At 39.8% G+C, this 20,822-nt stretch overlaps 2 protein-coding genes and 1 pseudogene across 2 annotated transcripts in view; 2 read left to right on the top strand and 1 right to left on the bottom strand.

The window, feature by feature from the left end:
* Window positions 1-443: 443 nt before the first annotated feature.
* On the bottom strand, window positions 444-10,753 carry LOC6046669 (mitochondrial 2-oxodicarboxylate carrier). The gene is made up of 7 exons (XM_001863801.2): window positions 10,576-10,753; window positions 10,105-10,283; window positions 9,853-10,035; window positions 9,696-9,793; window positions 1,493-1,667; window positions 892-996; window positions 444-832 (listed from the first exon to the last, which is right to left on the bottom strand). The coding sequence occupies exons 2-7, from the start codon at window positions 10,267-10,269 to the stop codon at window positions 638-640; spliced, it is 921 nt and encodes a 306-aa protein (XP_001863836.1). The 5' UTR covers window positions 10,270-10,283; window positions 10,576-10,753; the 3' UTR covers window positions 444-637.
* A 1,413-nt stretch (window positions 10,754-12,166) lies between these two features.
* On the top strand, window positions 12,167-13,008 carry LOC119768966 (annotated as a pseudogene).
* Window positions 13,009-18,383: 5,375 nt separating this feature from the next.
* Window positions 18,384-20,822, top strand: part of LOC6046672 (protein pecanex) — a 39,993-nt gene continuing 37,554 nt past the window's right edge. The window contains exon 1 of the mRNA XM_038262143.1: window positions 18,384-19,261. Coding sequence (XP_038118071.1) covers window positions 19,109-19,261 — 153 coding nt within the window. The 5' untranslated portion in view covers window positions 18,384-19,108. The remainder of the gene's footprint in view (window positions 19,262-20,822) is intronic.

Here is a 20,822-nt window from a genome sequence, read left to right as displayed (position 1 = left end):
ATACTACAAAATTATTCATGAGTTAAAAAATAATTTTCAAACAAGTATGCTCAGAATTCCCGACTTTTCCCGACTTTTTGACAAAAAATCATAAATTCCCGACTTTTTCCCGATTTTTGGCGGATTTTGGCAAATTCCCGACTTTTTCCCGACATTCCCGATTTCCCGACTTGAGTGGCCACCCTGAACCATTTCAACTTTTTTGGGGGCTTGGGAGTTGGAATGTTATAACACGTGTTTCAATTTTTGTTTCAAACATGCTTTTATTCGCTTAGGTACATTTTAAAATTTCAACACATCGAAAACCGGTATAAAATCTAACAACAGATGCATTAAACATTTCATAGAGTTAGGAGTATGGCTGCAGATAAATACTTTTAGATTCTTCCGCGATTGACTGCATATATATTAGGCATGTTTTGTTATTTTGAAATACTATTTTACGTTAATGGAACATATTTAAAAAAAAAATGCAAAGTTTTCTTAAAACTGTTTTAAATACAAACAAATGCTTTGTAAAAATGTGTTGCTGCTTTTCACGTGTGCTAAAATATTGGAATTCAATAAAACATCTCTTCACTGGTCATCGTTTGAGGTATTCGATCTCGCTCTTCGTACTATTCGCACTCTCTCTGTTTCACTTGAAGTACCCGTCCAAAAACTCGTACACGTAATCGTACACCACCAGCATGATGGCGCCACCCGGTCCCAGCCGCATCACCTTGGGCGTGAGTCCCTTGTACAGCGCACCGAAACCTTCCTCCCGGGCCACGATCGCCATCGATCCAAAGGTGGATTTGTACTTGACCTGTCCGGGGACCGGTTGAGGACCCTGCGGGAAGGAATTTTGATTTTCTGTTGAATTTGAAAATTGCTGAAGGAGGATCTTACCTGAATTCTGGACTTGGCCACATCAAACGGAATGTTTACGATGGACCCTAACGTGCCGGACACGAATCCGATGCCCACCTTCCGGAGGAATTCCTTGACGGGGTCCTAGCAGGGAGGGGAAATGTCGTCATACTCAATACAGTGAATTACAAACTCTCTTTCTCTGTCGGCAATCAATCAACGATTAGTGTTATAAAACCAGTTATGTGAGTATCGAACCGATTTGATGACAACGGAACAACCTACTGAACCGTAAAGCTCGTACGGATTATGAAAGGGCGCTCTACAAATCTATGTACTTTGTTTGGAAACGACTACTCTACCAGTAAATATCAAATTATCGTGTGTTAAAATCTACCTTCACCGTTAGCGAGTTAGCACTGACCAGAGGAGTAGAACTACGAATCACAACTCAAAACAACTCTTCTTCTTCTCAAAGAACCCTTCAAACTTACCGACTTCCTCTTCCAAAGCGTTCAACCCGGCTGTGGGTTAGTGAAAGCCCAAGAAATAAATTTAAAGTTCCAGTAAAATTACACATCGACCACAATGCAAACGACTTCAACAAGGCAAATCCGAAAAAAAAGAGTTCAAAACCCACCTGATACTCCGGCAGTACGCCCTTGACGCTGTGGTAGAAGCCAAAGTAGATCATGTTGAAGACGCCGTTGCGGCCGATCGTCGCCGTCAGGCCCCGGTTCAGCCCGCCCAGCCCGAAGCCCGACTCGTTGATGATCTGGCGCGTGACGGCCCAGGTGCTCGGGACCTCGCCCATTCTGTGGGGGTGGTTGAGAAATGAAGGGAATTGTTTTTTTTAGAATGTGATGACTCTTGACGTCCCGAGGAAAACGCGTTTTAACGTTTGAACAAAAATTAGAGCGCGCAATGTAAACAATAACAAACACGTTTTGTTTGACTGGCCATCCTGTGCAGTGTCCCAAAGTTTGGTTGAATTTGGTTGCTGGAGACCCGAGTTATAATTACAAATGTTTACGGTAGTCGGGCAAGTACGTGTGTCAAACGCGTTCTGATTAAAATCCCTTTGGCCAGTTTTTGCACTTACAGCAATTTTCAGGGTGCGTGAAGATAGCACGATCACATTGAAACTTCTTTCATATGAAGAGTGCCAACAATGCACGGAGTTTTTTTTCGGTTTTTATTGAATATTTCGGGATTGAAATCGAATTTTGGGGAGTGAAGAAACCCACTAAGAATTTTGGCTCAAGATCGAGCCTGAATCGACTGCTCATTTTCGAGCAAAAATTAGGAGGGTCCAATATAGGACAACGAAAATCCTAACGTTTCCAAAAGTGGAAACGAAAACGAAACTATTGGCACTACGCCCCCCGGGGCATGGCCTTCCTCTAACGTGGGATTTCTGCTCCAGCGCCTCTGACGAGACAGGAGAAACCGGGACCGACGTTTTACTTCACCATCCGATAGAAGCTCAGTGGATAAGGCGGGAATCGAACCCGCGTCTCATAGCATCATCGGGATCGGCAGCCGAAGCCGCTACCCCTGTTAATTAAACCTTCAAAAATGAAGAAAACTGTGTATTTAAGCAAAAGTTTCTCTTAAACATACAATAAATGCTTGTTGTTATTAACCTAAACGCATATTTTTTCAATTATGAATATAAATAAAGCTGTTTCATATTAAAAGTACCAAAAATGCTGAACCCGAAAAAAAAATATAATTAATCAAAACTATAGTAATCATAATTGTAGTTTAAAATGATATTTTATTATAATAAAACAAGAACAAAACATTTTTTAAAATAAACATGCGTGGTTTTATCAGCAACTGTAAACAAATCTATTGTTTAGTTTCGGTCAACCATTTATGTAATTAATATGAGAGTAGTGCGGTGCTTGTGGGGACGTGCAGTCCTGTTTTTTCGTGTTATTTTCCGTCTCTTTTGTGTCGCTGTTCGAGTGCATGGGGTGATTGGTCATTATAATTAAACAATGGCATCAGTAGTGCGGTGCTTGTGGGACGTGCAGTCCTGTTTTTTCGTGTCATTTTCCGTCTCTTTTGTGTCGCTGTTCGAGTGCAGAGTGCATAATTGGCAAAGGGAGCGCGTGGTCGTAAAAAATATGCGGAGTGAAAAGTGATTTTTTTTGTGATTTTCAAAGCCCTTCCTATATCATCGATGATCGGAAGGCACGGCGTCGGGTGGATTGTGTTTAAATTTTTCGAATAAGGTTTAATTTTTTTGCGGTGAAAAAGCCAATTCTATATAATGAACGAAAGACGCACTGACAATTTGGATCGTTGAGTTAATAGTGGAGCAAAATAACTGTGTGTGAATGATTTTGTGTGTTAACCAGAAAGACCTTCCCATAGCATCGTTGCTCGGAAGGCTCGCCGACGGGTCTGTTATGAAAGTCCTCCCCATAGCGTCGTAGCTCGGGAGGCGTCGAAAAGCCAATACCTTATCCCACTAACCCAAAAAAAAATTAATCACGTGATGCTTGAAGGAGATGCTGTGGATTCAACGGTCTCAAGCGGTATCAACAAGTATATAGCGAAAAACTGTGTGCTTGATGAGTCTGCAACTTCAACTATCGGACTAACATTCCTCCCTTTCGTTGAACTGCAGGCTTCTTGGGAGGGCGCCGGTATTGACTAATAAAGTCGGGGTCTTCAGGGGTTAAACAGTGAACGGATGGTTGGCTCCCACTGATCATTTTTGATTAATTGTTTAACTTCAGCTGATCTGTCAATAACGGAGTAGCAGCTCATTGGCAGTCAACCATGCTCATGCTCATACTCATGCTCATTTATGTAATTAATATGAAAAAAGGTGCATCAAAATTATTATTTTTTTATTATTTTTATTTGAAACGTTGGGTGTTTTTGTTGTTTAAAGCCAAATTTGTTAACAAAACATATTTGTTTATGATGAAAAGTGAGCAAAACCAATCTTTTATTCATTATATCTATCATTAGACCTACACCATGCATCAAAACATCAAATATCGGATAAATTTGGTATAAAAATAACAGTTTGCCTATAGTGGACCCGGGTCCACAACCGGATTATTGACCCAGGTCCACTATAGGAAAAGGGGGTCCATAAAAGGCAAAAAAAAAATTCAAATGGCTATTTTTCCGCTCAAAAACAAATAAACTGATGAAACAAATAGTCAAAATTGTTCAAAAGACTTCAGTTTTCATTGTTTTGTACAAAGGGTTATGAAAAAGGGCTCAAAATATTGAAAATTTGTGAAAAATGTGCATCGGCTCTACTAGGGGGTCCACTAATGGTTAAAATACGCTGTCAAAGGCAAACTTATGGGAAATTGAACGAGCTTTCCGGTAAAAATATTTACTAGACTGAAAAACCAAGTCTGTCATATAGAAAATGCCAAAAACCACCAAAAATCCCGTTTTTTCAACATTTTTATTTTTAAAACCGCTGTATCTTCCCAAGGATTGGACATAGGACAATGGTCAATACGGAGACTTTTATGTAAAATTGTCTGGGGAATCGATTCCCACTACCGGTTTTTAAAAATTTTGACGTTTAGACCACTTTTCAAAAAAACAGTTTTAGTAAATGATTTTTGTATTTTTTTAGGAGAGACATACCATCCTGCATTTTTCGTCAGTCTTTTGGTAACATCTTAGGGTATTTCCTCAAAAATTTTGAGCGAAAAAAAATCGTGACATCACCTTCAAATTTTACTTTTAAACTTAAAAATTTAAAAATGACATAAAAGTGGCGTGTATTTTTGTTTCAGTGTATTTTTTTCAGAAAGCTCGTCCAATTTCCTACAAGTTTGTCTTTGACCACTTTTTGATACGATGCAACGGCTTCGAGATACAGTAATTTTTAAATTGCAAAATACTAAAATATTTAAATACCTTACGCCCTTCTCAAATGTTATTCTCGAGTACTATTGGCTCCATATACACAAAAATGACTTATATAGGCCTAGGATAACATGTCTACAAAGTTTCATTGAAATCGGAGAGGGTCGGGTACAAAAGTACCAGAAAAATTCCTGATTTGAGCTGGAATTGCTCTATAACATTATTTTGAGTTGAAAATGCATTTTTTTAGTATGGGGAAAATTTTAACGACCAAGAAATTTTAGAAAAAGTTGCAAAAACGAACTTGCCAACAAAAAGTACAAAATTTTAAAGAAATACCAACGCAGTTTTCGAATTTAGCCACTAGTTGTTAGATTTTTTTAAGGAATAAAACCATTTTTTTCAGTGGCGCTCATGGCTAATATATCCGGGGTCGGGGTCGTACAGTACATGTTCGGTAACTGGGCTGATCGAAAAATGACGAGGGGGAAACGTCAATACATTATATTTTACAAAAAAATATTAAATGGAACCGAATTTTATAAAACTTCAGAGCATAACCTCTAAATATCTTTTGAATATGACATGAAATTTCATGGTAACTCAAAAATAATATGTTATTTGCTGATAATTATTTTTTCATGGACTGCCCCCTCGATCATTTTGCTTTGTTATTGTGTTTGACGTTTGTCTGCTTTTTAACCCTCTAACGCCCAGAGCTGTTTGGTTATCGTAAAAATAGTAAAAGGCTTAATTTTGGTACAATAATGCAGGAAATACTTTACTTTGACCCACAAACATCGAATTGGGGCAAAAAAGTAGAATTTGAAGTGGTGCACCAGAGCACCATCAGGAAGATGAGCAACTTTTTTTTAAACCACAAAATCTCGTTTTGTTTGAATTTGAATTGAATTCTGAATTTTCATTTGTTTGAAAACGCTTCGAAATGTGATTAAAACTACTTATTCTTTGCTGTAAGACCATATTTCTGAAGTATTAACTACAAATTCTAAAATCTGCATTTTCAGGTTTCTTTGATTGGCTCATTCAAAACTCACAAACAACCATTTTCATGAAAAATGAGGAAAATAATAAAACTATCGGTCTAATAACAATGTTTTGTCTTGTTTATGAATAGTCAAAACGTTTATAAACTTTTGTTTTGATAAAAATAAGCTTTTTCTTTAATTTAGAAAAAAGTGCTCCTAAATATTTAGTTGCTCATATGCCTAGGTGGTGCTCTGGTGCACCAAATGAAAAAGGTTGAAAAACACTCAAAATCGGTCCAAACTCACAATGTTATTCACAGGGGTTCTTGTCCAAGGTTCAAATGATAGCAAAACATTTTTTGTTACATAAAATTTTGTGTTTGGTAATTTTTACGGGCTTTCGAAAACATGTCTTATTTATTTCCCTAAAATTGGCCCATTTTTGTTTACATTTCACACTGCACAGTGGTCCGAAACGTAAATCTAGCGTGACAAAATTTATACCGGCCACACGTTAAGATTTAGAACTTTGGTGTCTTCGGGACAAATGATCAGGGTTAATAGGGGCATCTTTTGGTATGGTGGACATTAGGGTGGTCCAAAATTAAGGGTGGTTCAGAATTTTTATTTTGGTGGGATGACGAGATAGCGCTTTGGTGTCTTCAGAAAAGTTGTAGAGAACACCATTCTGAGCAATTTTGCTGAAGAGCACAAAGCTCTATCTTCAAACGGGAAGTTTCTAGAGCCATTTTAATTTAGGTTGAAGTGTATATGAAAAAAATGAGTTTTTTGAATTTATCAACTCAGGCTTGTGTCGTAGCGAGTTGGCGTCTTCTAGACATTTGTAGAGCTTATCAAAACAAACATTTATATTCCAAGAGAGCAAAAATCGGACCTTTAAAACGAAAGTTATAGCCAAAATACGACGAAAAAGACGCCATTTTGAAATGTGAATAACTCGAAAAGGTGGTGGAGTTTGACTTCGCTCATAAAAGCATCTGAAAGAACACATTTTAGATTATATTTGCTGAAAATATCTCGGGGGTCTTTTTTGTTTAACTTATTTAATCTCAATTTGAAAATGAGTATTTTTTAATCGTTTTTTGCCCATAACTTTTGATAGAATTGACCAAAATTCATTTTTCAAGAATAAAAATGTTCATTTTGACAAGCTCTACAATTGTCTAGAAGGGCTCAAAAATGTACAAAATGATCAAGTGGTTGTAAAAGAAGAAACAAGTTTTGACTGAAATATTTCAGGAATCAACAAAATAATTAAATTTATTTATTTTGTTTAAATAAAAAAATATTCAAAAAAAAAACGGTATAACAAATTCCGATCGTAATTTCTCGATCCACGATCGAGATTTCTCAACAGTCAAATTACGATCGTAATTTGTCGATGGTAAGTCGTAATTTGTCGATGGTAGATCGAGATTTGTCGATGGTAAGTCGTAATCTTACTATCGAGAAATCTCGATTGTGAGTCGAGAAATTACGATCGAATGCCATAATCACCACGATTGCCATGCAAAGATTTAAAAGTAGGAAAATTTATGTTTCCTAAGTCTCACCCAAACAACCCATAATTTTCTAATGTCAATATTACGCCCTTTTGAAATGTTAGTCATCATTCATAAAAAATAATGAAGTTGAAAAATTTTTGCGACCAATATTTTGATTTCTGGACAAATTTGTAATGATTAAAAAAATTATAACTCGGTAAAAGATTTTTTGCCCGATCTGGAAATTGCTGAAAAGATGGCCCCTAAAACATATCAGAAAATGAAAAAATAAATTAAAAATAGTGTTTTTTTGCCAATCAAGTTTAAGGGACAAAAAGTGATACAGTCCAGACTCGATTATCCGAAGGCCTTGGCAAAATTTCACTTCGGATAATCAAAACTTCGGACAGTCGAGTCACGAAAAAAAATATTTTTTCGCTCTCTTTTTTTTATTGTTGAGCTTTAGTATGACCCCTAAGCTACTCCAAAGCAATTTAGATTTTTTAAATCCAAGATGGCGGCCAAAATGGCGGTAATGAAATATTGAAAAATACCACGGACGAACGGACATGACACGGGGTTTCAAAAAGTGAAGCAGATTTTCTTTTACTTCTTCTTGGCGAAAACCTGCGCAAGCGACATCACTTATGTCAAAAACTTCGCGCCACGTGGTTTTAAACGTAAACAAAGCCAGCTGATGATGCCAACTCATTGGCATTTTATGAAATGGTCGTATGAATTTATATTAAAAAAACCATTTCTATAATAATTTCGGCAATTTTAGTAGGGTAGAGTAGTCATCAATGAGACACGGGGAACAATGACAAAAAGGCTCTCACAAGTCGTAGTTTCAACCAAATTTGGGGAAAAGGTGTGTCTACTGGATATACGTCTGTGGCTTTGGCTTTAATTTTGGACGCTCCCTAGAAAAGTTATTCATAAATGTTTGATTCTGGGGTGTAAAAGTAAATTATGGACAAAAATTACTTTTTCGCTCGTAGGCTGCCATTAACTCCAAAACTAATATTTCTTCAAATTTCTTTCGACGTTCCATAGGGATTGAGTTGGGCTACAATGTCCTTTCATTAGGTTTGGCCAAAATTTATAATATACCCAGTATCCAGGACTGTCTCATTGTTCCCCACTCATTTCAGCTCATGAGTAACAATGAGACACTTTGATTTTTCTTCATTAAACTTTTCAATATCTATGGAAATCTTTCAAAACATGAATTAAAAGTGATTTTTGGCATATATATAGAGTTTTAACTTCATTTAACCAAAAATACAAAGTTATTTGGTATAAATATACGAATTTTACAAAATTTAAATACTTTTAGTATAACTTTTGTTAATTAAAGTTTCATGTTGGCAAAATTGCTCTAAAATGTTCAAGGCAAGTTACCTGCAATGGAACAATACAAAAACATGATGTTTTACTAGAAAAATCTTGATTTTCGTAGTGTGTCTCATTGTTCCCCAGCTGTCTCATTGGTTCTGCCAAGTGCGTCTACAATGAGAGAGTTGAATAACTCTGGTTGTAGATGTCGGATCGATCTCATATTTATGTCAATGTTAGAACACATTAAAAGAAAGAAAATCCAACAAAAAGCTTATTAAAACATGCTGATGAAAAAATGAGAAAAATCTTTGAAAGTTGAAAACCAAAAGTGTCTCATTGATGACTACCCTACCCTATCCAAGATAAATTACATAGAATCATAAAGACAAACTTAATGCTAAAACACTGTTTCTAACACCGTACAAATGCTAAATGTTTTAATTAATTATTGCATAAGACATTTTGAGAAATCATGCGTAATCGCGCGATGCTACTTCGACAACTCGAATGTAGATGGCGCAAGTGATAGTTTGCTTCAGAAATTTGAAGAAAATTTGTTCCTGGTTTCATGTCCGTTCGTCCGTGATAATACATTTTTAAATTTTATCGGCTATTCAAAGTTGACTAAAATGGGGTCGCAGTACTTGAATTTGATGTTAAAAGTACGAAAATAAAAAAAAATACGTGTTTTTTTTGGTTCGTGATTCGATTATCCGAAGTCCCATACAAACCTTCGGATAATCAAAACTTCGGATAATCGAGGCTTCGGAGAATCTAGTCTGGACTGTATTCAAAATCACAAAAAAAAATTTTAACGTGTATAATTGTTTTCTTCAGTGTAGTCCTTATCCATACCTACAAATTTGCCGAAGACACAAAATCGTTCAAAAATTTCCTTCAAGAGATACAGATTTTTGAATTTTCAAATGGCAGAATTCAACTCTCGATATCCGGGAAATTGGAAATCTCGATAATCGTTACCCTCTAATTGTAGAGCATGTTTCAACGAGTTTTGCATTTCAATTTCAAGAAAATGTCAAGAAACAGATTTTAACCATTAATTTAAAATGAAAAATCTATACCCATTCAAAACCGATTCCACATAGTTTGATCAGAGAAGGTCGACTGCTCTAACAAAGTTAATACTTACTTATTCTTATTCGCCTGCAGCGTAACCTTAACCATCTCAAACGGATTCACCAGAATGGCCTCCGTTACTCCGGCACCCAACCCAGCCAGCGAGAACGTCTAAAAGCACGATTAAAGTACAATAAAGTCCCTTATTCAATTTTGCAAACCACCCTCACCAGTGGCGTCGGCTTGTCCGACCCAAACAGAAAGAACCGCTTGTACTGCTCGAAGGTCAGAAACTTGACCGCCCGCTTCGGCGTCTCCACCAACACCGGCGGTAAAATGCCCTTGTACAGCGAGAAGACGCCCTCCGCCTTGGCCATCTTGCGGATGCAATCGAACACTCCGTTGTAGTAGGTCTGGTGCCCAAAAAAGGAAAGAGAAGTTAAAGGAACTTTTGTAATGATCTTGCCGGCCTTGCAACTTACGGCTGACGATGCTGCAGCGGCGCTTCCGGGACTGGCCTGCAGCTGGAGTCTCGTTTTGACCAGATCCAGCGGGTGCATGATGCAAACTTCGACGAAACCGGCCGATCCACCGGCACCGACCTGCATCGCCGCCTGACGCAGGAACTCTTTGAGGTCGTTGCCCATGTTTTAAAGATGTTCTGAAAAGTTTCAGAGAATACAATTTGATGTGACCTGATTGAGGCGGACGATTTATTAAGTTTTGGACTGCGAGTGGTCACAAAGAAGGTCAAGCATGCGCGATAGACTTTATTGTCACGGCAATCAAAAGTCACGTCACGCACTTGATGAAAAGTAAAGGTGCTAATCTGGTGGAAGAAGAGCAAGAAACTTAATTTTTTGGAAGTCTTATCAAGGTTTCTTCTTATCATTCAAGAGGCACTTTCTCCTGACTCAGCTGTTTCCAACCCAAAAACTTTAAAAATAACTCACCTTATTGCTGTCTAGACGTCTTGCCACTAAATTAATTGAATTGGGTCAATTTTCGCGAATTTAAAAGGTTTGTTTTTGTCGCGACCTTCGCGCGCACTCCCTGTTCTTCAGAGTTTCGCGAAGAAGGAGGTTGTTTTCGTGCTGATTGCTCTCGCGCGACTGACCATCATCTCCTGCTGATGATGTTTACTTTTTTGTTTCGTCATTCTTCTTTGTCCGATAATTCCTGTTTTCGTTTTTCGGTCTGTCAAAAAACAGCTGATTGCGGGAACGCAAACTTTCGAGAGTTTGCGTTTGGGCGGATTTGGAAAAGAATAGGGTGTATCCAAAATATAGAAATTCAAAATATAAAATCTGGAGTTTTTTTTGAAAAGGTCCTATAAACCAAATTTTCATTTTTGCTTTTTGAGTGTTTTTGAATACCCCTGACCCAAGGCAGTTCTAAAAACACCCAAAAAGCAAAAATTTAAAATTTGGTTTATAGGACCTTTTCAAAAAAAAAAAACTCCAGAAATAAACTGATTAAAAAATAGAATCCCTAATTTTTTAAATTATTTTTTAAATTTTTAAATTCATAAATTATTAAATTCTTAAATGCTGCCATTATCATAATCTAAATCTAATTTGAATCAGATAACATTGGAGCATGTTTTCGTTATTCTGCTGTTTATTTTTTTTGTTTAGATGTTGCGCGTATTTAGATAATATCAATTTCAGTGATTTTACAAAACGCCTGGGTTGTATGACCGCATGACGGGCGGCCTGTTAAAAAAAACAAGATCATAGCAACCGTTACATCTTCTGTTCGATGGGAATATCTGTCATTAATCAACTGTTTTCTTATTTAGTTGACTATATCCTGCTTATCCAAAGAAAATTGCTGTCCACACGAAGGTTTGGTTTAAAATTGATAAATTTTATTGTTACTAATAATTATTCATTTGTAAGCTAAAATGTTATACCCTAATACTCCGTTCGCACGGGCGAGTTTTAGCCGGTTTTAACGAAATGGTTATAAGTTATAACCAAGTTAAAACCATACCGTTCGCACGGGCGCGAATGGTTTTAACGGTTTTAACTATTTTGACAGATTATAGTAGGCTGTGATGTGTTCTGTTTGGTATATTTGCTCGGTTTGATTGGTTTGATTTGTTTCGGCGTTCGTGGCAATGGCCGCGTTGAGAACCTGACCACCGGACATTATCTTATTCCGGAAGCGGACGCGGCTCTTACGTAACTGTGTACGCCAATCCAGACCGCTTCCCTTGGATACATTTGAGTGAAGTGCTCTCAGAAGCAAACGGGTGCAACGGAAAAAGGTCGATTGGTTGTATGTAAATTGTTCACAAGACTTTTGTGTTAATTAGTCTCTTTTTAGCGATTCCGATGAATTTTGCCGGAATGCTTCCGTACCCCGTGTTATACTACAGCGAGCTGGAACCGGAAATCGAAAGACTCCCAAGAGGCCTTAAATTACCCTTCCCAAATCGGTTAAATACAATTCGGTGTTCTGTTTGGACCCACAAGCTGTAATCTCGATAGTTATGACCAAGCTGACCATCGTTTTTAGTTTGTAGTTTACTAATCTAAACATGCCCACAGCACGCAAGGAACCCGTCAACGTCGTCCCGTGAACACCGATCCGCTCTACGTGAACGGACACCCGCTGGACCAGATCGAACCCAAGATTCTCCAGTATAATCTGCAGGAGTCGCTGCAGCAGCTTGTCAAGGAAAAGTTCACCGGCGTGTACATCCGTAACTTGGTTTGCGGTGGTTGTCATGTCGTTCAGTTCTACGACATCCGCCAGGCCATCTCATAGGCCCTGGATTCGTTTTATAAGAAATACGTTGATGAGACGTCTTTGAAGGCACTCATTACCATCCTGACTCAGTACGACCGAAACCAGCTGGACCCGCGTCGTTGCAAACCCAAGAAGTTCGAAGATCCCGATGCCGGTGCTCGTTACCAGAAGTCGTACCGTTAAACCCCGGCGTGGCCTCCCCATTATGTGTGGGGGAATTCTGTTCGGTATCCCCCATTTCGACACCTGGCTTCGACTCTGGTGGGTTGGTACTGGATGTCAGTACATTCTAAGAATAGGAAAATCATTACAAAAAATGCGAGGAATAAAAGAAGAAGGATAATTCCTCAAAGCTGAAGCGTAACATACAGAGATGAAGTGGCAGGAGATGGATACAGTTGCGGACTTTGTTCACTGAATAATCAGGGAAACAACGAACCCCCGATGCAGACCAAACTGAAGTACATAAGTCACTTTACCGAGATGAGACCTGTTGACCTGGGTTCGGTCCCAGTCTGCCCGGTGGCATTATTCGATATAAGATTTGTCTGATCATGCCTTCTTGAAACTTTCGGACACATAGTTTCGCGTAGGAACCTTGCAATAGAGAAGGCCAAGGTAAATGGTTTAGAGCGAACAATTTGTTTTTTTTTTCAATTGGTTTCTCGAATAAAAAAATATGTAGTACGCCGCCAACAAATTAAAATTTTACTAAACAAATCGAACCAAAATGAATCTCCACTCGTACTCCCGACGCGGTTCAGGTCTATCAAGCTGACAGGTATCTGCAGATGAGTCGTGAGTAGGGACGTTCTTCCAACAGCTCCTTGGTACGGTTGGGCGTTTTCAGGGCGGAGTTTTTTAGCAAGTAGGGTTCCTCGCTTGTTGTGGAACCAGTACCGGGTGAGCATCAGTGACGTCACGAGCAGCTTGTTTTCAGTGCAGGATGTCGAGCGGAATCAGCACCGACTGGGACAGCTTCGCTGTTCGGCTCAAACCGCTGTTTTATCTGGTTACATTGCGATCGGACCAGGTTCTGCTTAGTCCGGCAGTCGAACGTTGCAGATGACCTGTCCAACACGCTCGAGCATTTAACCAAGTTGACTAAATTTATTACAATTATACTATATATGAATTGCCTGAAAAACGCAGAATCGACCGTTTCGATCTGCAGGTACGAGGGCTTTAATAACTTAAATCTAAAAATCAGGATTATCGGATCAGCAGCTTTAGATTGCGTGCAGCCGTGGTCAGAGTGGTCAACTGCGTAGAATGGTCACAGTTGAACCCGACAGTGATGACCTGACCTTAGATGCAGGCATGAACACTTCGACTCTGGTTCTCCTGCTTGCTGCTTGAGCAGGTTGAGCGATTTCCGGAGTGGTCTGCCCAGGAGTACTTAAGCCGGTGTATGTGTGGAAGCTTCTGCCTGGCCCGGCCGAGAGCTTCTCCCCTCGCTGTGATTTTCTTCAGTGCCCTCTTGAAGCCCGTTGGACCGCGGAATTGATATGCACTCTTTCTTCGGTATTGGCCAATACTCAAGAGTTGATATGTCGTTTGTTTTGGCAACCGATGCGCAGTCAGTACAGGTGCGGACAAGCTGCGCGGTGCTGTGCAGGCCAATACGCGTAGATTCAGACTATCGTCCTCATCTTCACGATACCAGGGTGACCCTTGCGCAGCAGTTGGGAGACGCGTTTGTGGAACTACAAAAGGATGACCAACCGTTAGTAAGACACCCGGAAACTGCAGACAGTCCGCCTCGGTGAAGGTAGAAATGCTGGGAATGGAAGTCCTTTTTGTTCGACCAGCCTTCATGTAACTCATAACTTGCTTGCAAACTGAATCCGTTTCCGTGCCGGTCTCGACTAACTTTAAAGTGAGCTGTAGAACTTCTAAGACCGGTCGACGATCTCCTGAATGGTGTTCCGGTCCGACCTCCGACTAGGATGTTATTCAGATAACCACAGGTTGAGCCCTTGTGGGTGTTGATGGTGAGAAGGTTCTAGAAATGGAAATGTCGGTGAGAAGGTTCTGGATGGTCCATTCATGGTCCATTTGGGCTTCCGCACAACGACACCTTCCATGCTGTAGTCTAAGGGCGCCTCGGTCGGAATACAGATTTCGGGTTGCCCCGAAGGGAAAGCTTGACATTGGGATTGGTGCAGAGTCGATTAAATCGATGGTGTACTTTGCTTGAAGCTGATCGACGTCGAGGCTGAGGCTGATGCTGAGCTGGGGCACGAATTGTTGCAGAACGAGCTGATGGGATTCGCCGGATCAGCGGATTGTGGGTTGAGGCTCTGGTTTTGATCCCGGTGAACTGAAGTGCGATAAGACACAAGAACCGTCATAGATTCGACTACAGCTCAACGAGCCTGGGTGAAGCGAGTCATCCAGGAACTTCAGAACCCCGCGATTCGGATACTCCGGCATCACCGGGGGCTCACTCGTGGTTCATCCACTCAACATCGTGGCCAGAAACGGCACAAGGGATCAGCAAAGACTGCAACGACGTTGGGACGCCGGCGAGTTAAAGGTCCACCACCGAGCAGCAGAACGAGACGGCTGAAGGTGCTTCCGGAGATGATTTCCTGCCTGAGCGCATGCCGACCCTGCAGAACAATAGGGGTTTCGTTTAGACCGCCACAACCCTCGCTGTCGTCAGCAAACCTCCAACTGTCTATCGGCTCAGGGTCGTTTGGAACGCCGTTTAGCGATGGGTCTAAGCGGTTCAGCACTGAATCCGAGGTTGCACTTGCAGTCGGCTAAGGAGTACTCAGCCAGAGGAATGCAATATTGTTTTAACTGAAAATTAAAAATTACCAGTTTCTATTATTTCAACTAAAATTTAAAACAAAATCCTGGATTCCTTCCGGTGGTGGTTGTTCTCCATTTGTTCCAGTTCCGGGTATTTTTTTCACGGTGCCTTGTCCGCTCCGTGGAATTGGGACGCGCCAGTACGCAAAAAGTTTTTTTCCTGTCAATGTCAAAAGTTTTGCAAGTTTTCCAAAGACTACTATGAGTTTTCAAGTAGTCGAGTTCCCTTTTCGAGCAGTTTTAACCTGGTTATAACTTTTAGAACCAGTTTTAATCTGACAGTTCGTTGTATGGGCAAAACCAGAGTTATAGCCGGTTTTAAGAGTTATAACCACTTTTGGTCTTATAACCGGCTATAACTCGCCCGTGCGAACGGGGTATAAAGACGATTTGATTACAAATGCACATTGAACTCAGCATCCGATTCATCGGAAAACGAGTATCTCGTGAACGAACTTTTCGCGCGTGATCAGTCGGTGAATAGAGAAGAGACGAACAACGCAAACGAACCATGTGCTTCTGGCTCTAAACCAAGATCGGTTTCCAAAAGAAAGGTAATTGGTCTGTTTCAGTTGGTAAAATGTTGAAGATTGACATTGTTGTACCACTTACAGAATTGGTTGTGCTGCATTGAACGAGCCGTCAGGAAGCAAGAGGCAAAAGGAAAAGCCTTTATCTTTAAAGGCGAATATATCCGAATATTAAACTTCATTTCAACATTTATTTCACGTATCATTACAATAAAAACTAATGCTAAACCTTAAGAGTCTTATTTAAACCCACACTTGGATCAAAGTGACCCCCCGAATATCTTGGAGCAAAACTCGATCGGGCTGTAGAAAGGTGCATATGCTGGCAAGAGAGATCATCGCATCGCATGGTGACAATGAATCCTCGCATCGTCGAGGATCCAGATTGAGTACACTCCTGGATGTTGCATAACGCGGCCCGATGTAGCAAACGCTCTCACACACTCGGAAATCTTTACCCTAGTGAATGTACCTCCCACGGAAAACTCGTGCAATCCATTAACGCCCAGAAAACTCAGCCTCGGAACACGACCCGCTCACCAATAGGAGCGTACCCCTTGGTCCTCAACTGTCCTCAATATTCCTCGGTTGAAAATAGGAAACTCGTCAAGAAACTCAAATTATGAATGTCCCAAAAAAATACCACCTTGAGAGGTTCAGAATCGATATTTTTCTCAAAATGACAATGCTTGCTTTACCATTTCAGTTTCAGTTCAGTTAGTTTATCTGTCATTCGGCTGTCATGTGACCATTTTTGTGCGGTCATACCAACGCCAACAAATTCTAATTATTAACGCCCGCAGTAATAAATTTTAAGAAAAATAAAAGTAAAAATTATACACTGAAATCAAGGGGGAGGAAACTTCAAAAATATTAAGAACATTTTGGTAGAATAACGATGTTTTAATATACTTTTTAATATATTAACGAAATGTCAACCATAAGTTCTCACCAACACTTCACTGAAAATACGCCACCCTTTTTATTCAAGTGCCCAAACACATGAATTATTGAATAAAGCCACATCATAGACACATGTTTCAACATCAATCCAAATCACTATCAAATGCAAGTGTTTGGGCGATTAACTTTTTGGTATTTTTTGACACGTTATTGTCATTCGGGTGGCTCAAGCTTTTCAAGTGTTTTGTTCATGAATTTGTTCCACTGTCTTGAACTTTTCAAAGTGATGAGGAAAACACTTGAAGTTGATCTTAAGACCTACACAAAACAAGCACTTTTCAAAGTCAACGTGATTTTCCACTTGAATTTAATGTGTTTCACTGATTGATTTTAGCGCGACTTTTATCGATGGCTAAAAGCGAGGCTAGAACGAGCACAAAAACTCTCCCGTTTTCAACTGGCCGGCCGGCGCAGTGGTAGCGTGCATGACTAGCAAGCGAGAACCTGTATATCGCTTGTACGTAGTAATATTTTTCAACACCATTTAAAATTCAAGTGTTTGACTATTGAAATTATTTCATGGCCAATAACCGCAATTTCGTGTGTTTTGCGATTGATATTTAAGTGCTCTGTACTGCAGGGTCAGATCATTTGCGAAACACTTCGATGCGCTGTGTGAGTTTTGCTCAGTGATAAGGCTTTAGGACCAGCCATGCCAGATATCCAGATAAATCTGTATTTGACCGATTTTTCAATCCCAAAAATCACAAAAATCTGTTCAGATTTTTCAAAAATGATTATACTTAAAAATTTCAACAATTTAGGGATTTCAATATGCTTTAATATCATCAAAAAGCTTAAATCTATAGTTAAAAATATAAAATCAAAATATAATTCTCTATAATTCTTTTATGCGCGAAAGAAGGTAAACAAAACGAAATCGGAGATAACATGTGTAAGGGAGCGTTCTTTTATTACGTAACGCAAAAAAATGGATTTTTAGAGATCCCCCCCTTAAAAAGAAAATTTCCATACAAATTTTAAAAATTTTGTATGGAGCATAACACGCCCTCCGACATATTTTTTGAATGAACTTTCTGTTCTGTTATCGATAGTGTTAATCACGGTGTTAATGTATTTTTGCATTATTTATAGTTAACTGGATTATACTGAGATGAATTTTAAATTTTAACGAGATAAACATTTATTTTCTATCGAAAATTTTGAGCCTTTCTATATTGTTAAAAGCGGTTAAAAGTCAAGTTTTTGCAGCCACGACGGTGGCGCTGCCAAGCACTCTATATTCTTTGATGCAAGATTGTATGAAACTATTTTTCTAGTGCAACATTTTAGATTATCTCAAGGGTTATCTTCCCGGTGCGATCTTCTCTGGGGACACTTTGTCAATATTTACCCGCTACTCTGCGCCACTCCGCAACTGTCAAACAGAAATTGCCAAAAAAAAACGAGGAAAACTCCCGGAGCAGATCGGAACGGAAAGGAAACCATGCATATGGGAAAAAGGGGGACGAGAGCTATGTTCCGTCGGTTGAATTATTGAGTTCACATCTCGGTTCACATTCTCCAACTTCTTTTTTGCTGCAGACTTCCATGCTCGCTGCAGACTTCTGCAAGCAACTTTTCCGCAGCAAGCACCTATCCAAAATATTTCACCCTTCCCTGCCAAACGCACACCGTTCTCTGCGTTCCTCTTCGCGCCGCTGTCAAACAACTGTCAAATCACGCGAACAAGAGCAAGAAACAGTCTGCGAGTTCGTAAAGTGGATAGAAGTAGGAAAAAAAAAGTTGCCGTCGCGTTTCTCTCTCGGGTTTCGAACCAGAAAATTCAGCTCGAAATCAAGCCCCGATTCCGGCCCGGAACTCGGCAACGGAGCGTGGACGGTGTTGGCCGTGCCGCGGGGACCGGTTTGGCGCGCGCGGAACCGCGGAAGCAGTGAAATTCGACGCGTTTTTGGGGGGTTGAAAAAGTTGCAGTTTTTGCTTTTTTCCTTTTTTTTCTGTGTGTGTGGTTTGTCCTCCATCACGGCCTACTGAGTTGTGTGTCCGTCCGTCCCCCTGTCCGAGTAAGAAGAAGGCAAGATCTGGGGGGCTCTCGCGGAGGAAAGTTTTTCGCTGACTGCAGCAGCAGCCCCAACACGACGACGACGGAGGTGGCCCCTTGGCCAGGCCAGGCAGCCAGTTTTGCGTAGCCCCAAAGCAGAGGCACAGAGAGAAGAGAGGAGGAAAAATGATTTGAAAGTTTTTTGTTGTTGTTGTTTTAATTTGCTGGCTTGCTCGTGTGAAATTGGACACATTTCGGAATCGGGTTTCGTAAGAAGGTTCTGGCCCGAGCAGCAGCAAAGCAAGCACTCCGCGGTTGTTCCGGATTGGTGAATCCGTGCAACAGGAGAAGGAAGAAGAGTAGCAGAGATCGGAGAGGGAAGGTTCTCTCGAATTATGAAATGAACCTTCGGCAATGGGGTCGCAAACCTTGGAAATCCTGCGACAAGGAGTGCTGGCCAGTTTGACCGGCGGGTGGTTCTACGACGTGCACCAGAATGTGTTCTGCAATGCGGTCCACCTGTACATCTGGCTGTTTCTGCTGTTCCTGCCGTTCATCATCTATATGGTGAGTGTTCCGACGAAAGGGATTGAATTGTTTGGTTTCACAGCTGGGAGGGTTATTTTCTTTACTCAGCAAAACACCAGCTGCAATTTGATGCTGATTGCAAAGTTAATTATCTGGATTGTTCATAATCTTAAGATTATTTTTTCTTTGTTCTTTAAAACTTGTTCTGAAAACTAAAATTTTTAATACATATCTAACTAAACTTCACACAAATGTTTGCATTTGTGATAAGCTAATTAGAGGAATACAATCCGGTGTAACTTTGTTTATAAACAATATTTGCGATAAGCGAGTTGGACTCATACAGAGAAGTCAGGACTGATGAGTCACATGCTTTGTTTACCTGAATTCGGTCAGGGACGGAAATCTCGTGAATAATATAGTCAAATATTTTGCAATCCATGGACACGGATTATCTTTTTTTTTTGCAAAACAAACGTTGTTTCAAATTGGCAACATTCGGCGTATAAAAACAGAATTGTTAGAACAATATTAGCAACGGCAACAAAAATTTGCTGAATCCTCCTAATAGAATTTTTTATATATTTGGCGTTTAAAATTGTGTCAAATTAGACTCACTTTCTTATGAGCTAATTATTCCTCGAGTTCAGTTGAAAACGTCGTCTAGACGTGTAATTTTGATGTTATGCCAACATTAGGTGCTCGATGGAAATACATGCTGTTCCTCTTTATGAGGTTGGTTTTTTTTCTCACTCCCAGCCAAAAATATCCTTTAAATTCGCCCTATATGTCACTAATCATCCCAGTTAGCAGTTTATCACTCTTGTTTTCAATCCTTTTGCTGAGCAACAGTTAAAAGTGCTCATAACATGAGATTTTAAAATTTTATGTGATTATTGAGCAACACCTTAAACTTATGTGGAATTTCCCAATGATTCTGAATATGTCAAAATTGAGACCTATAAGTGCCGTCTTTTTAGCCTTAAGTTAAAAATCATAAAAATATTTATGATAAAAACTGCGATTGGCCAAAAAGTTAATACCGTAGGCTGGTAGTCCATAAAATTACCTAACTTTTGACCCATAGGAGTATGGGTGTTGGAGGCTGTTGCAAAAAGATATTAAGGGTTTTAAAAAATCTATTTTTAGTATGTTTAGTAATAGCATAGCATAGCATTACGGGTCTGCACCACGCTGTAGGGGGTGCCACAATGGTCAATTCAATATTGTTAGACAATTTGATTGCTGCCCGGTACAACCAAAAATATCTAAGAACGGAAATTTCCACACTGTGCTCCAAGGCTACGCCCATACAGTCCCGTGGGGATTTGGGAGGGGATGGTTTTTTTTGTTCACTAGTGGCACTAGTGTTGTTCACTATTTTTAGTATGTTTAGTAATTTGCAAAAACTATGAGAAAAAGTCAAACCAATCCTGGTTGTTTATGTACTTTTCGAATGCGCCTAAGTTAGTTGAATTGGTGAAATTTTACGGAAATGCGAGCAATTTTAAGTTTTTTTATATGTTTTTTGACCTCAACATGTAATGGCCGTTTTACCCCACTTCCCTTTGTCGTAGAGGGCTCATATTTGGCATGAGTT

This window comes from Culex quinquefasciatus, chromosome 3 (genome assembly GCF_015732765.1).
Source record: "Culex quinquefasciatus strain JHB chromosome 3, VPISU_Cqui_1.0_pri_paternal, whole genome shotgun sequence".
Classification (NCBI taxonomy): Eukaryota; Metazoa; Arthropoda; class Insecta; order Diptera; family Culicidae; genus Culex; species Culex quinquefasciatus.
The sequence above is the reverse complement of the archived record's forward strand: the minus strand, read 5'-3'. Positions and strand labels throughout refer to the sequence as shown.